General features: G+C 46.3%; 1 protein-coding gene and 1 non-coding gene across 6 annotated transcripts in view; both read right to left on the bottom strand.

The window, feature by feature from the left end:
- The window catches only part of NRP2 (neuropilin 2), a 144,416-nt gene that overhangs the window by 23,932 nt on the left and 108,318 nt on the right, over positions 1-12,166 (bottom strand). For 2 of the 5 annotated variants that reach the window (XM_038748687.1, XM_038748688.1), the window contains exon 16: positions 5,502-6,961. The exons of the other annotated variants lie outside the window; for them this stretch is intronic. In XM_038748687.1, coding sequence (XP_038604615.1) covers positions 6,681-6,961 — 281 coding nt within the window. In that variant the 3' untranslated portion in view covers positions 5,502-6,680. Of the gene's footprint in view, positions 1-5,501; positions 6,962-12,166 lie in introns of those variants that run through there. 5 annotated transcript variants of the gene reach the window in all.
- On the bottom strand, positions 2,403-2,540 carry LOC119931023. Its single transcript, XR_005451893.1, has one exon. It is a non-coding gene; the product is annotated as a small nucleolar RNA SNORA7 (small nucleolar RNA).

Here is a 12,166-nt window from a genome sequence, read left to right as displayed (position 1 = left end):
CTGCTCTCTCCATCTCCCGACATTTCAGACTCCCTCTGGCCCTTGTGGTTAGCAGCCAAGCACCCCACAGACGTGCACTATTTCTGGCAATAGTGAGTTACTTTTCACTTCCACCCAATGTGACTTAGTGATCTCATCCACACATTGCACCCGATTCTCGGGTTCAGGCTTAATTAAATCCCAAATTATTCTTTGCTTTCTATTTATTTACTTAGGACAGATACTTTTTCTTTCTGTCAACTGCTGGTGCCTTTTTCCATTTGGATTTGTTTTGTGTTTTGCTTGGACAGTCACTGAAAGGAATGAAAGGCAAATTACAGCTGTGAGAGCCCCACTGATCTACACAATTAAGGAAAAAAAAAACCCACGTCCTCAGATCCTCAGCTCGGCTTAGATTTGAACAGCCACAGAGTACAGCAAGTCCAAATGAAATGGCAGCTCCTTTATATCCCAGCTTACAACAGAGCCAGTCGTCTGTGCGAAACAATATAAAACATCAAGGGACTGGGAGGTAGAGAAAACAAATATGATAAAACAAGCCAACTGGACCTTTAGTCCCCTCGCTTAGAGGACCAATCCAAGGGCATTCTGGGGGAAAAGGGGGAGAGAGTGGCTCAGCTATCTTTTCCAGCCAGCTTGGTTCGGCCAGTAGAAGGCTCAGAGCTGGGACTTCAGAGTCGAATTGCATAATCATCCGAAACAACAGCTGGATGTTTCTACTTGGCGAGCCTTACAGGCTGCACACTTCAGAGGGCTTTACCTACAACAGAACCAGTATCTGGGATGGCAGCACCTGATGATTTCTCTTTTTCAGGATGGGACACGGAAACCTTATGAATGGGCCCTGGAAAGCCAGAATCCGCTCTGCTCTGAAGCTCTTTCAAGTGCTCTTCATGAGGGCTTATCCCTTCTTCTGATACCTGAGATGGAAGACAATGAATGTCCCACTCATCAGCTTAAAGAGCCCACTCACTGTCCTTTCACAGACCATTTTTTCTGAGATTTTTTTAAGCACGTTCTAAGTGCCAGGCATTGAATTAAGCACTGGGGTAGAAACAAGCTAATCGGGTTGGGCAAAGTCCGTGCCCAACATGGGTTCACAGTCTTAATCTCCATTTAAAAGATGAGGTAACTGAGGCACAGAGAAGTGAAGTGACTTGCCCATGGTCACATAACAGATAAGCGACAGAAGTGGGATTAGAACCCAAGTCCTTCTCAATCCCAGGTCCAGGCTCTATCCACTAGGCCATATTGCTTCTCTAATTCCCAGATCCCCAAACCCCCACCCGCAGCACCAAGTCTACTGACTGCCCATCTTCCTCTAGGTGGATCTTGCTCATCTCCTTGGCTAGATAATTCAGGTGACCATTGCCTTGGAGATCCCAAGGGGAAATAAGAGACTGACAAAGTAAGCCTTTCAATCAATAACAATAATAATAATTATGGTACTTAAGTGCTCACTATGTGCCAAGCACTATTCTAAGCACTAGGGAAGATACAAGACTTGACTTTCTGCAAAAATGTCCAGCCATTAATCAGGAGCTAATAAAGAGAATGTATTTCTCTAGACTGTAAGACCCTTGTTCGCAGGGAATGTGTCTACCAACTCGATTGTATTGTACTCTCCCAAGCATGTAACACATACAGTAAGTCCTCAATAAGTAGCACTAATTGATTCATTTTCCTGATTGCAGTGAGGGAACTAAGCAAAGCTGATTGCCTTCAGTTGAAGAATCACATAGTCCTAATAATAATCATAATTTTGGTATCTGGAAGCTCTTTTTATGTGCCAAGCACAGTGCTAAGCACTGGGGTGTGTACAATGCAATCAAATCAGACACAGACCCTGTCCCACATCGGGCTCACACTCTAAGGGGAATAGTAGGCAGAGGAGGGGACAGAAAAGTAGAAGATTTTCATCCCTGCAGTCCATCTCTTTGGGTTGCTTCACTCTGAGGTGAAACTCTAGATTGCTCTGGTTACAGATATTTTTCTGTTTCTCTCCCCTGGTAGAGGGCAGGTTCCTTTTGGACAGGGAACATGACACTTCTTCATTTTGCACTTCTCAAGCACTTAGTATAGGGCACTGCACCAGGAGGGTACTAACAAATACTGCTGCTGCTGCTGCAACCACTACTACTACTTCTACTGCTACTACTGCTACCATTGCTACTTGTCTTCTCTTACGCCACCGAGTCATTTCCGACCCACAGAGACAGCTCCGACACATCTCTCCCCAAAAGCCCTGCTCTCCATCTGCAATTGTTCTGGTAGTGCATCCATAGAGTTTTCTTGGTAAAAATACGGAAGTGGTTTACCATTACCGCCTTCCGCGCAGTGAACTCGAGTCTCCGCCCTCGACTCTCTCCCGTGCCGCTGCTGCCCAGCATGGGTGAGTTTTGATTTGTAGCAGATTGTCTGCCACTCGCTAGCCACTGCCCAAGCTAGGAATGGAATGGGTAGGCCTCTGTTTGACTCTCCCTCCCATACCCGAGACTGGTAGGGTACTGGAAACTCTCCAGGTGCGACCCTGAGAGGTTAACTATTGCTACTGCTACTACTACTACTAACAAATCCCAGGTATTATATCATCTTATATTTTATGATTATTATAATTATTATTAGCACTGCTACTTCTACAAATACTACTACTACTACTACTACTGCTGCTACTACTACTACACTATAACTACTACTACTATTGCTGTGGTTACTACTGCTGCTATTACCGCTATTCTGCTACTCCTACTGCTCTTACTATTATTCATTTAAGAAAAAGACATTGAGCCGATTTAGCAATAATAATGATATTTACGGTTTTTAAGCACTTACTATGTGTCTAGCACTGTTCTCATTACCCACTTGTAGATGAAATCCAGTCTTCTTTAAACCCTGCTCTAATGGTAGCCAAGAGCAGTGTCCTTTGTAGAGGTTAGTTTTTTTTTTTACTGGGGACCAGTGATAACCCCCCACTACGTGTCAGTCTTCTAAGAAGGTGGGAACTCTGCTATGCTGTACTCTCCAAAGTCTTAGTACAGTGCTCTGCACATGGTAAGTACTCAATCGACAGGATAGATTGACTGATTGGGTCTAAACGATGCCATTTCTTTTCCAACCAAACCCCTGAATTGCAAATAGAACTGCATTCTTTATTTAGCTAAGCTAACACCTCCCCCAGCGACCCTAGGAAATTATAAGTCCAACCTCCAGGGTGTTTGCCATCCAGAGAAATTTTGTACAATCACAGTTAGCAATTTAGCACTTAGCAACTTTTGCAAAAATCCCACACCGATCATAAAAGTTGGCTCAGCTGCACAAATTGGATAAAACTCCTAACATGGATTTATAAAAATAAAAGAACTAAAGCTGGCAGGCATTCAGCTGCAAGGGGGGAACCCACCCACTTCTCTCCTCCCCCTCCCCACAAATCCCCTACAGCTCAGAAGGAAACATGGAAACTTGGGAAACATCAATTTGTTCAAAGCCTCCACTTTGACTCTCTTCTCCAAAGCAAGAAAAAAACCAGCTGTTTGTATAAAAATATCATCATTTTATTACATTCCACACAATACATCTTCAAATAGTTCCAATTTCCACAAGATATTTCACACACAGGCAATTGGGTAATGCGGAGGGCGTCACAGATTTGGGAGTAAAAATCTTTACGTGATCTCGGGTTTTGTTTTTTTTTGTTTTTGTTTTTTTTTTGTCTTTGGTGATTTTAGGCGGGTTCTTTTTATGTTGGCTTGTTAGCTTTGTTTTAAAGATAGGATAGCTATACCCGCCTCTGAAATGTTACCAGCTGTTTTCCTCCCTACTTCTGGCTTTCATTCAAAAAGAGGCACAGGCAGCATTTCACCTCATTTCTGAAATCTTGATTTTAGCAAGGGAAGCTTCATGAATTTTCATTTGGGGCCAACCGTAGCATGAATGCCTCTGCCAGTATAACCTCAAGGAACAGGACTGAACCCCAGAGACTAGGCTTTCTCATCTCGCCAGTGTTCAAGGGCTTGAGGTGCTCACCAGTAACTGCCACGTGGGAAAATGCTTCACGAGTCTCAGAGGGGCCATTTCATCAGCGCTTAGAACAGTGCTTTGCACATAGTAAGCGCTTAACAAATGCCATCATTATTATTATATTATTATTATTATTGGCAGATCTCCCATCTCTCCCTTCCCCGATGTACCTGGGCTACACAACTGCCCGGACGCACCGGCATAAATTATCATCCTGCACAACATGCTGCCACCTCCAAAGAAAACTCCAAATTGTCACTCCCTCAAAACAGCCTGATCTGACCTGGGGGAGACATCTCTAAGCAACATGTCCCGACTATTGCAGAATACCTGGATGATATGAGGACAGCACCTAACACCGCTACCTGTAGCCATCTGGAGAAAGATGGCATCATCTACTACAGGGAGTAGAGGAGACAGACCGCTAAAGGTCCCCCTGCTTTTAAAGAAGGGAGAAAGTCAAATGGTTTCCAGTCTCCGAGCCACTCCAGGCAAAGTCGGCTGGGGGAGTTTCACGGCTGAGCTCTTTTTGGGGTCCCTCCCAGGGCAACAGATGCCCCCTGGGGAGTGTTCAGGGCCAAATACCATGAGGGTGGAGCCCGAGGTGCCACTGATGCCACCTTGCCTAATGTGGCTCCTCTCTGGAACTGCCTGGGGAAGAAAGGGCCTTTTGGCCTGGATCTTGTCCCAGGCAACGTTAGGGTCAAAGGTGGCACTGCCAGGGAATTCTGGAGGCCCGCTGACACCAAGTGTCCTTAAACTCTCGATCCGATAAGGAACGGCTGGTATCAGGGCTTTGGAAAATCCCTTGCCACCCACCCAGACGCTACAGTGCTGAGTCGCCCAGCTGGCTGGGAGAGCAGCCCAGAGTACCCCCGGGCGGAAGTGTAGCACCGCCTAGGAGACAGAGGACGCGATGCTCAGAACCTGATTCCAACCTGATTCCAACCGAAAAGCCTCTGGCTTGGGGAAAAGCAACCACCAAATTTAATTATTTAAACCCCCTCTCACCGCCTTGCCTGTATTACCATCAGGCCCTTTTCCCCCATTACACTTCCTTTGGAGCTGATCGATAGCTCAAGGTGGATTTGCCCTCTCTTAAGCCCGCTCCTTTCAGCCGAAGCAACAATTGGAACGAACCAGGTCTGCCTGTTCGGTTGATTTGCCAGATGCCACTGCTGCTTTAGGGGGAACACGCTGGTAAACAAAAAATGATTACTTTCTCCTCTCTCATAATATTTAGGAAAGTCAGGTGGACAGTTTTATAATTCAGTGGTTATGAATTCTAACGCTCAGCTACCTCTGTGGAAGAGAAAACAAATGATCCCTTGTTTTTGTTTTGGTAAGGAGAGAGTTTGCTGTCACAATTTGCAATACCAAAGAAACGGCTGCCCTCTGTTTCTCCCCATCACATGCAGAAATACAGAACCCAAGAATCCCCACCCCCCCACCCCCGCCGCCCTTCCCCGGTCTGGGTGATGTTCTTTAAAATGGCGCTCTCCCTGCTCACCTCCCTCCACCCCCAGTGCCCCTGAATTTCACGAAACTACTGTACGGTCAACAATAGTCTTCCATTTGTTTAAGTCAATGAACATTCCTCTCCCATTTGTTTTAGTCTATGACTTAGTCCAAGGCTGGATTTAACTGGTGAAGGCTAAACATTCATTATGAGCTTTTCTGGGGTAAGGCAACTTGACACAGATTCGTTTCGGGATTAGGGGTTGGGTGGGGGACAGAGGGTCGGGGGAGGCAGAGAGGGAAGGTCCACTAACACACAATGGCCGTATTTTCTCATCGCTACGAGACACGATGCAATAGAAAAAGATGATGTCAGCGAGCCCACGGAGGGGAATCGTCCCCTGCAACCAGGAAGAGGAGTAGGGCACCTGCCAGTCAGTGACGGTCTCTTTATTTCATTAAGTCCCCAGAGATTGCGAGGCTATCCAACAGAAACCCAGTCAGAACCAGATAAGGCAACAAAAAGCTTCAGTCTCTTCCCCAAGTAAACAAACTGGTAGATTCTTTTCTGGTAAAAGGTTCTCTGGATCTTTTGCAAGAGGAATAGAAGTAAAACAAAAGACAGTTCAAAAAAGGTGTTTCCCCCAAATACACACACACACACACACACACACACACACACACACACACACACACTCTATCAATCACCCTCATGCACTCTCTCAAATGTGGAGACAGACAGACACACTCTTCCAGCCTTCCCACTGATATTCCAGGCAAGCTTCCCGAAAAGGGGAGGTTAAAGGAATAGGGGAGGTGAAACAAGTCTCTGGACACAATCGAAGAAAGGAAAAAAAAAAAAAACAAGCAAAGAGGCACGTTCAGTTCTAAATGACATGGGATTACATGTCTCCTCGCGTAATCCAAGATGCAGCATTACTTTTAAGGGTTTCTTTTTGGTAAGGAAAAGTAACAAAAATCAAAAGAGAACCAAGGTGAGGGTGGGGAGGGGGAGGATAGATACACACAGAGACACCCACAGACGCACACACACGCGCTCACACGCAGGGAGCAGGGGCCGGAGAGGAGAGAGATGTCGAAAGAGTCACACAGAGACTAGGCGAAGAGAAAAGTGCAAAATCGAGGCAGAGTAGTGAAGTCTCTCTCGTGTGTTTGGTTTTGTGTCCTCGTCCTTGACTCCTCGCTCAACGGGGCGGGCTGCGACTCTGCTCTACTTTAATGGTTAGGGTGGGCTCCACGGCCAGGGGGCCCCCGTTGGTGTAGTGGGAGGTTTTGTAGGTGATGGAGTGATCGGTCTTCTTGGCCGCATAGCGGAACCGGTGGTAGTGAAGGACCAGGGCCAAGGCGACGGAGACCAGAACCAGAACAGCACCGCCAGCGGCCAGAACGTAATACCAGTAGGCTGGGATGGGCTGGACTGACACGGTGTCCGCTGTGGGCTCGGTCCCTGGTAAGAGCGTGCCTCCTGGTGGAGAGACACAGAACAGTGTTGCTGGGTGGGAAGCATGCAGACTCATCCAACAAGGCACACGCATGCCAGCTGAACACGCGGGGCCGACCAGGCCCGGCCCTAGCCCACTACAGCGCTCCCAGTTAGGTGATCTGGGTGGTGTGCCAGTTCTAGAGCAGTTCTGGAGACACACACACACACAGTACTGATGGTATGTTTGAAGTGCTCCCTGTGTACCAAACCCTGCGATAGGATCGGACACAGCCCCTGCCCCAGTCGGGATTCACAGTCTTAAAAATAGGAAGAACCAGGTATTTCATCTATATGTTGCCGATTTGTACTGCCCAAGCGCTTAGTACAGTGCTCTGCACACAGTAAGCGCTCAATAAATACGATTGATGATGATGATGATTTCATCCCGTTTTTCCGTGTGAGGAAACTGAAGCGCATAAAAATGAAGTGACTCGCCCAAGATCGTTCACCGGGCAAATGGCAGAGACAAGAGTAGAACCCAGGTCTCCTGACTCTAAATTCTGAGCTCTTTCCACTAGGCCAAGCTGCTTCTACACATCTGTTTTAGGGCGCCTAAAATGAGCACAAGTAGCCTGCTGCTACAGCTGTGGTTTAGTCCCACTCTCCACCCCTGTCTTTTAAATAAATCTTTGGTCACCTCCTTTTGATTCCTTTTTTGGACATCCTCTATTTCCTGACCCCTCCATATCCATGCTGAAGATTTCAGTTGTGATGAAGCCATGAATTAGGGTGTGTGTGTGTGTGTCTGTTTTGTTTTGTTGTCTGTCTCCCCCTTCTAGACTGTGAGCCCATTGTTGGGTAGGGATCGTCTCTATATGTTGCCAACTTGTACTTCCCAAGCGCTTAGTACAGTGCTCTGCACACAGTAAGCGTTTAATAAATACGATTGAATGAATGAATGAATGAATCCGTCTGGGGCTCGCATGCACGCGTTCTCCAAGGTGCCTTATTAAGCTGGAGAGACTCGAAGGTAGACTCCACCTTCCCCTGCCAAGTCCACAACCCCCATCCGAATTGGCCCGGTCTTGTCTAAGCGAAACAAACAAGGCTGTCGGACAGACACCGCTGCAGCCTAAGGTTTTGTTTTGTTTTTAATTGGCGGCAGGAGTTTCACGGTGTGTTGAGGCGGGGGTGGAACGGGGCTGAGGTTGTAACAGAAAAACAAGAACGAACCGCAGTGAGAAAACAACACAGAGAGACAGAGGAAAGCCTGCCTCCTGGAAAAGAGCCGAGCTTAACTAGGCAGAGGACTCGTTTCCGAGAAAGGTCACTGGCTGAACTCAAGTTGCCATAGAGATGAGGTGCTAGATTCCCACTCGAAGTTACTCTTCGCTGGGGGGAATTGGACAGAGTCCAACAGAGCATCGAGGCTCTCTCATGGTGTCACTGGGGGATCCCTGGCTGGGGGTCGAGTCGGGAATGCTCTATCCCGCGCTCGCTCGAACCGCTGAAAAGTCACCTGCTACTTATCTCTGTAGGATGCTCAGGTTTGGGAGTGAAATCTGGTTGCCCTTTGACCCTTGGTGGGACTCCAAGATGGCACCGGCTAGAAGGGCAATGGACATCAATAGCTCCAGCCTAGGACAAGTCGTGCTCTGGGGCTCCATCTGGAAATATTCTCCAGTCTCCTGCTACTCCCACTCATAAATGGATGATTCCTGGGACCCAGGAGACTCTGGCCTTAATCTCAGCTCTGTCGTGTACCAGCTGTGTGACCTTGGGCAAGTCAGTTAACTTTTCTATGCCTCAATTTCCTCAACTGTAAATACCTGTTCTCTCTCCCCCTTAGACTATGAGCCCCATGAGGGTTGGGGACTGTGTCCAATCTGAATCTATCTCAGTACTTAGCACATAGATGGCACTTAACAAATACTGTTATTATTATTTATTGTGGATCCAAGAAAGCACTTTGATCGTCTGATTGCTTATTTGGGGTCTTCTCTACAGTGGGTCTGGCTTTTGACCCTTCTCTCCAGCCATTATGGAGTCTTCCTGTTTCAAGGTCTCCTCCAAGAAACAGGAAATTCCTGGCTGGGGAGGTGCCTGCCCTCTTGGAATAAAGGCCAAGAGGTAGGTGGAAAACCAGCTCTATTCTAGCTCTCTTACTCTCTCTCCTCCACATTCCCTCTCATTCCCCCACCCTACCTCCTACCCTGAGATAACTCGATCACCTCTGCCAGGGAAGGGCTCAGTTATCCTGGAGGTAATAACCCAGGAAAACCAAGAGGCAGAGGGGAGCTGAAAAAGACTCCAAATAATGGCTAGCCTGCAAGTCACAGTAAGCTGGTGCCAGTTCATTATTCAGGTCACCAGGAGTATCTGCTGCCTGGCAACATCTCTGCCGCTGCGTTCTTCACTGGCTCAGAAGAAATCAAGGGAAAAACAAAATGCTGAATGATAGCCACTGAAATTTCCTGGAAGATCCCCCTCAACGAAATGCTCCTGGAGGAAACTGTTTTTCTTGTATGCGATGTTTGACTCTGCATCAACCTTCATGTGGCCCAATGAGAATGCGATTTGCCTGTCAGGGAAGAGGATAATGGCAAAGAACCAGGGACCGACCCCATCTCCCAAGCAGCCAAACAACAACTGGTCACGGGACAAATTTCCACTGAATCAGAGGACAGGTAGTAATCCCTCCCCAACATCCACCTCATGCTGCCCAAGCCTCCCTGTTATAACCACCAACAAATATTTCATTAGAAACTTTCAATTTTTCAGGCAAAATGCCACTGAGGAGGAGAAGCATGGCCCAGTGGAAAGGGGTCAGGCCTGGGAGTGAGTGGACCTAGGTCCTAATCCTGGTTCTCTCACTTGCCTTCTGTGTGACCTTGGACAAGTCACTTAACTGCTCTGGACCTCAGCTTCATCATCTGTAAAATGGGGATTCAATACCTCATCTCCCTACTACTCAGACTGAGGGCCCGATGTTGGACAGGGACCGTGTTCAGCCTGATTAACTCGCGTCTATTTACCCCAGCACTTAGAACAATGCTGACCAACAGTAAGGACTTTTAACAGACTTAAAACACACCATCTTGTCTCAGCAGGGCCGCCTCAGGGGAAGTGAGGCGGCTGTCCTGGGCACAAGGGACCCATCCCTCCACCACTCAGTATGGGACCAAATGGTTTCAGAACCAGAGGCTTGAGTGGCTCCATCTGAGGAGGGAGGAAGAAAGAGGATAAGAAGGGAAATAAGGGCAGTGATATACAGGTGTCCCAGCTTTGGCTCCCCTTCCACTAGGCACTCAACGGACGCTTGACAATGATAATGCCACAATTGCTCATGAAAAATTGTTTAATTTGCAAAGAGCCTTAAACTCCTAACTCTTGCCGGTTAAAGTAATTTGCTCCCAATCCTATCTACATCATAGGAAACAGAGCAAGACCAACCTTAAGGACCAGGTGAATGGGATCCTATTTGAAATGGACTTTGAGGTCTAGAGAGAAAGGCGTAAGCTCATTGGTACATAATCATAAGTGAAGGAGAGAGAAACTGAGGTGAGTAGCAGTGGTCAAGAAGTCCTTTAACTAAACAATGAAACCCTGTATATAAAGCTCTCCTCTTAGTTCTTGGTACTGGGATTACTCCTTTCATTTTATATTCTCTTCAACTCTCAGGTTTCACTATTTTCCCACTGAATCACCTACAACGAGAAAATTAATTGTTCTCTACAGCTAGACACATGACAAGAGACGAAGGACAGAGAAAGTTAGTGTGGCATAGGGGAAAGAGGCTGTTACTGGAATTGGGAGACTGGGTTTCTAATCCTAGCTCTGCCACTGGCCTGCTGCTTGACCTTTGACAAGTCACTTAACCTTTCTGTAAAATGAGAATAAAATACCTGCTCTCCCTGCATCTTAGGTTTGGAGCCCCATATGGAACAGAAAGCAGAGACCTCGTCTGCCTTGATTATCTTGTATGTAAAGCACATAGAAGTGCTTATTACAAACCATTGTTTTTATTACTATGAATTTCCAATTGGAAGTACTTTGGGAAGGGAGCAAGAGTGATATTTATCTTTTAAAAAAAAAACAGAAATAGTTTTAATTCTGGAAGGAGAGTCCAGAGTATAAAGAGGATGGGCAGACAATCTTTGGAACAAATAAAAAAGAACCGGCTGGAAAAACAGACTCAAACTGAATGTTTAATTGTCTGGATTAAACAATGGATTTTTTTTATGGGGCACAAAGTTTACAAATGGTGGTGGAAAAGCAAGGACAGTAACAATTCACTGATCTCTTCTGAGAGAATGCAAAAGTACAAACTGTCCTTAAAAGTGACTAATGATGCAAATATCTCCCTTAGATCTCTGTTTGCTGCTTGAGAAGGGCGGGAATGAGAATGTTACAGTTCTAATCACAGCCACCGGAAGCTAGCCTGTTCTTCCAAGTCTACATCGTCCCTAAATTCAGATCAATGGCTAGATGAGTAATTTGTCTCTCCTCCATCCATGAGCTAACTTTGTTTTTGTTTTTTTTTTAAAAAAAAAAAACAAACCCACAGTGGATTGCTCTTTCTGCTCATGAAAATGGAGAAGTCCATGAAAAAAAATTTCCCCTGCCTCAGACAAACTGACCTTGGCAGCTGTTTAGATTAATGGTAAACTAAAGGGAATTTACCAACCGTCTTTGAGGGGGCACCATGTACAAATGAATCTCACACATAACCCACCAGTGTCTCCAAAGCAAACAATGTCAGTCAAGTAGTTATCCAGTTTATACATATCTGCTCTCCATGCTTCTTTGCTCAGCAACACCTATTCTTAATCAGGCAGCTGGAGAAGTGGGGGGAGAGAATTCTCTCTCTCTCCCTCTCTTGCTCTCATTCTTTCTCCCCCTTACACACACAAACACACCTATCTGAAACACTGACCTATATCAGTAATACTTTGTGGCACTTAGCGCCTTTCATCAAAGGATCACTTTAGAACATTAATTAATCCTCCCATCATTCTTGGAAGCCTTGCAAATGTTATACAGTTCACTTTCAGATGATAAGACAATAAGTTGCTGGAAGGAAAATTTGATGTCTGCACAGTAAATCACTGGAAGAGCCTGATTAGCTAGCGTTCCCAACTGTTTCTGCTCTCCTCCACCTCCCTTTTCCTTCTTCTCCCACAGCCTCTCTATCATCTCCACTCTAATAATCATCCCATTTTCTTCAAGTGAAGATTTTAAGTCTGG

This window comes from Tachyglossus aculeatus, chromosome 7, assembly GCF_015852505.1.
Source record: "Tachyglossus aculeatus isolate mTacAcu1 chromosome 7, mTacAcu1.pri, whole genome shotgun sequence".
NCBI classification, from domain to species: Eukaryota; Metazoa; Chordata; class Mammalia; order Monotremata; family Tachyglossidae; genus Tachyglossus; species Tachyglossus aculeatus.
The sequence above is the reverse complement of the archived record's forward strand: the minus strand, read 5'-3'. Positions and strand labels throughout refer to the sequence as shown.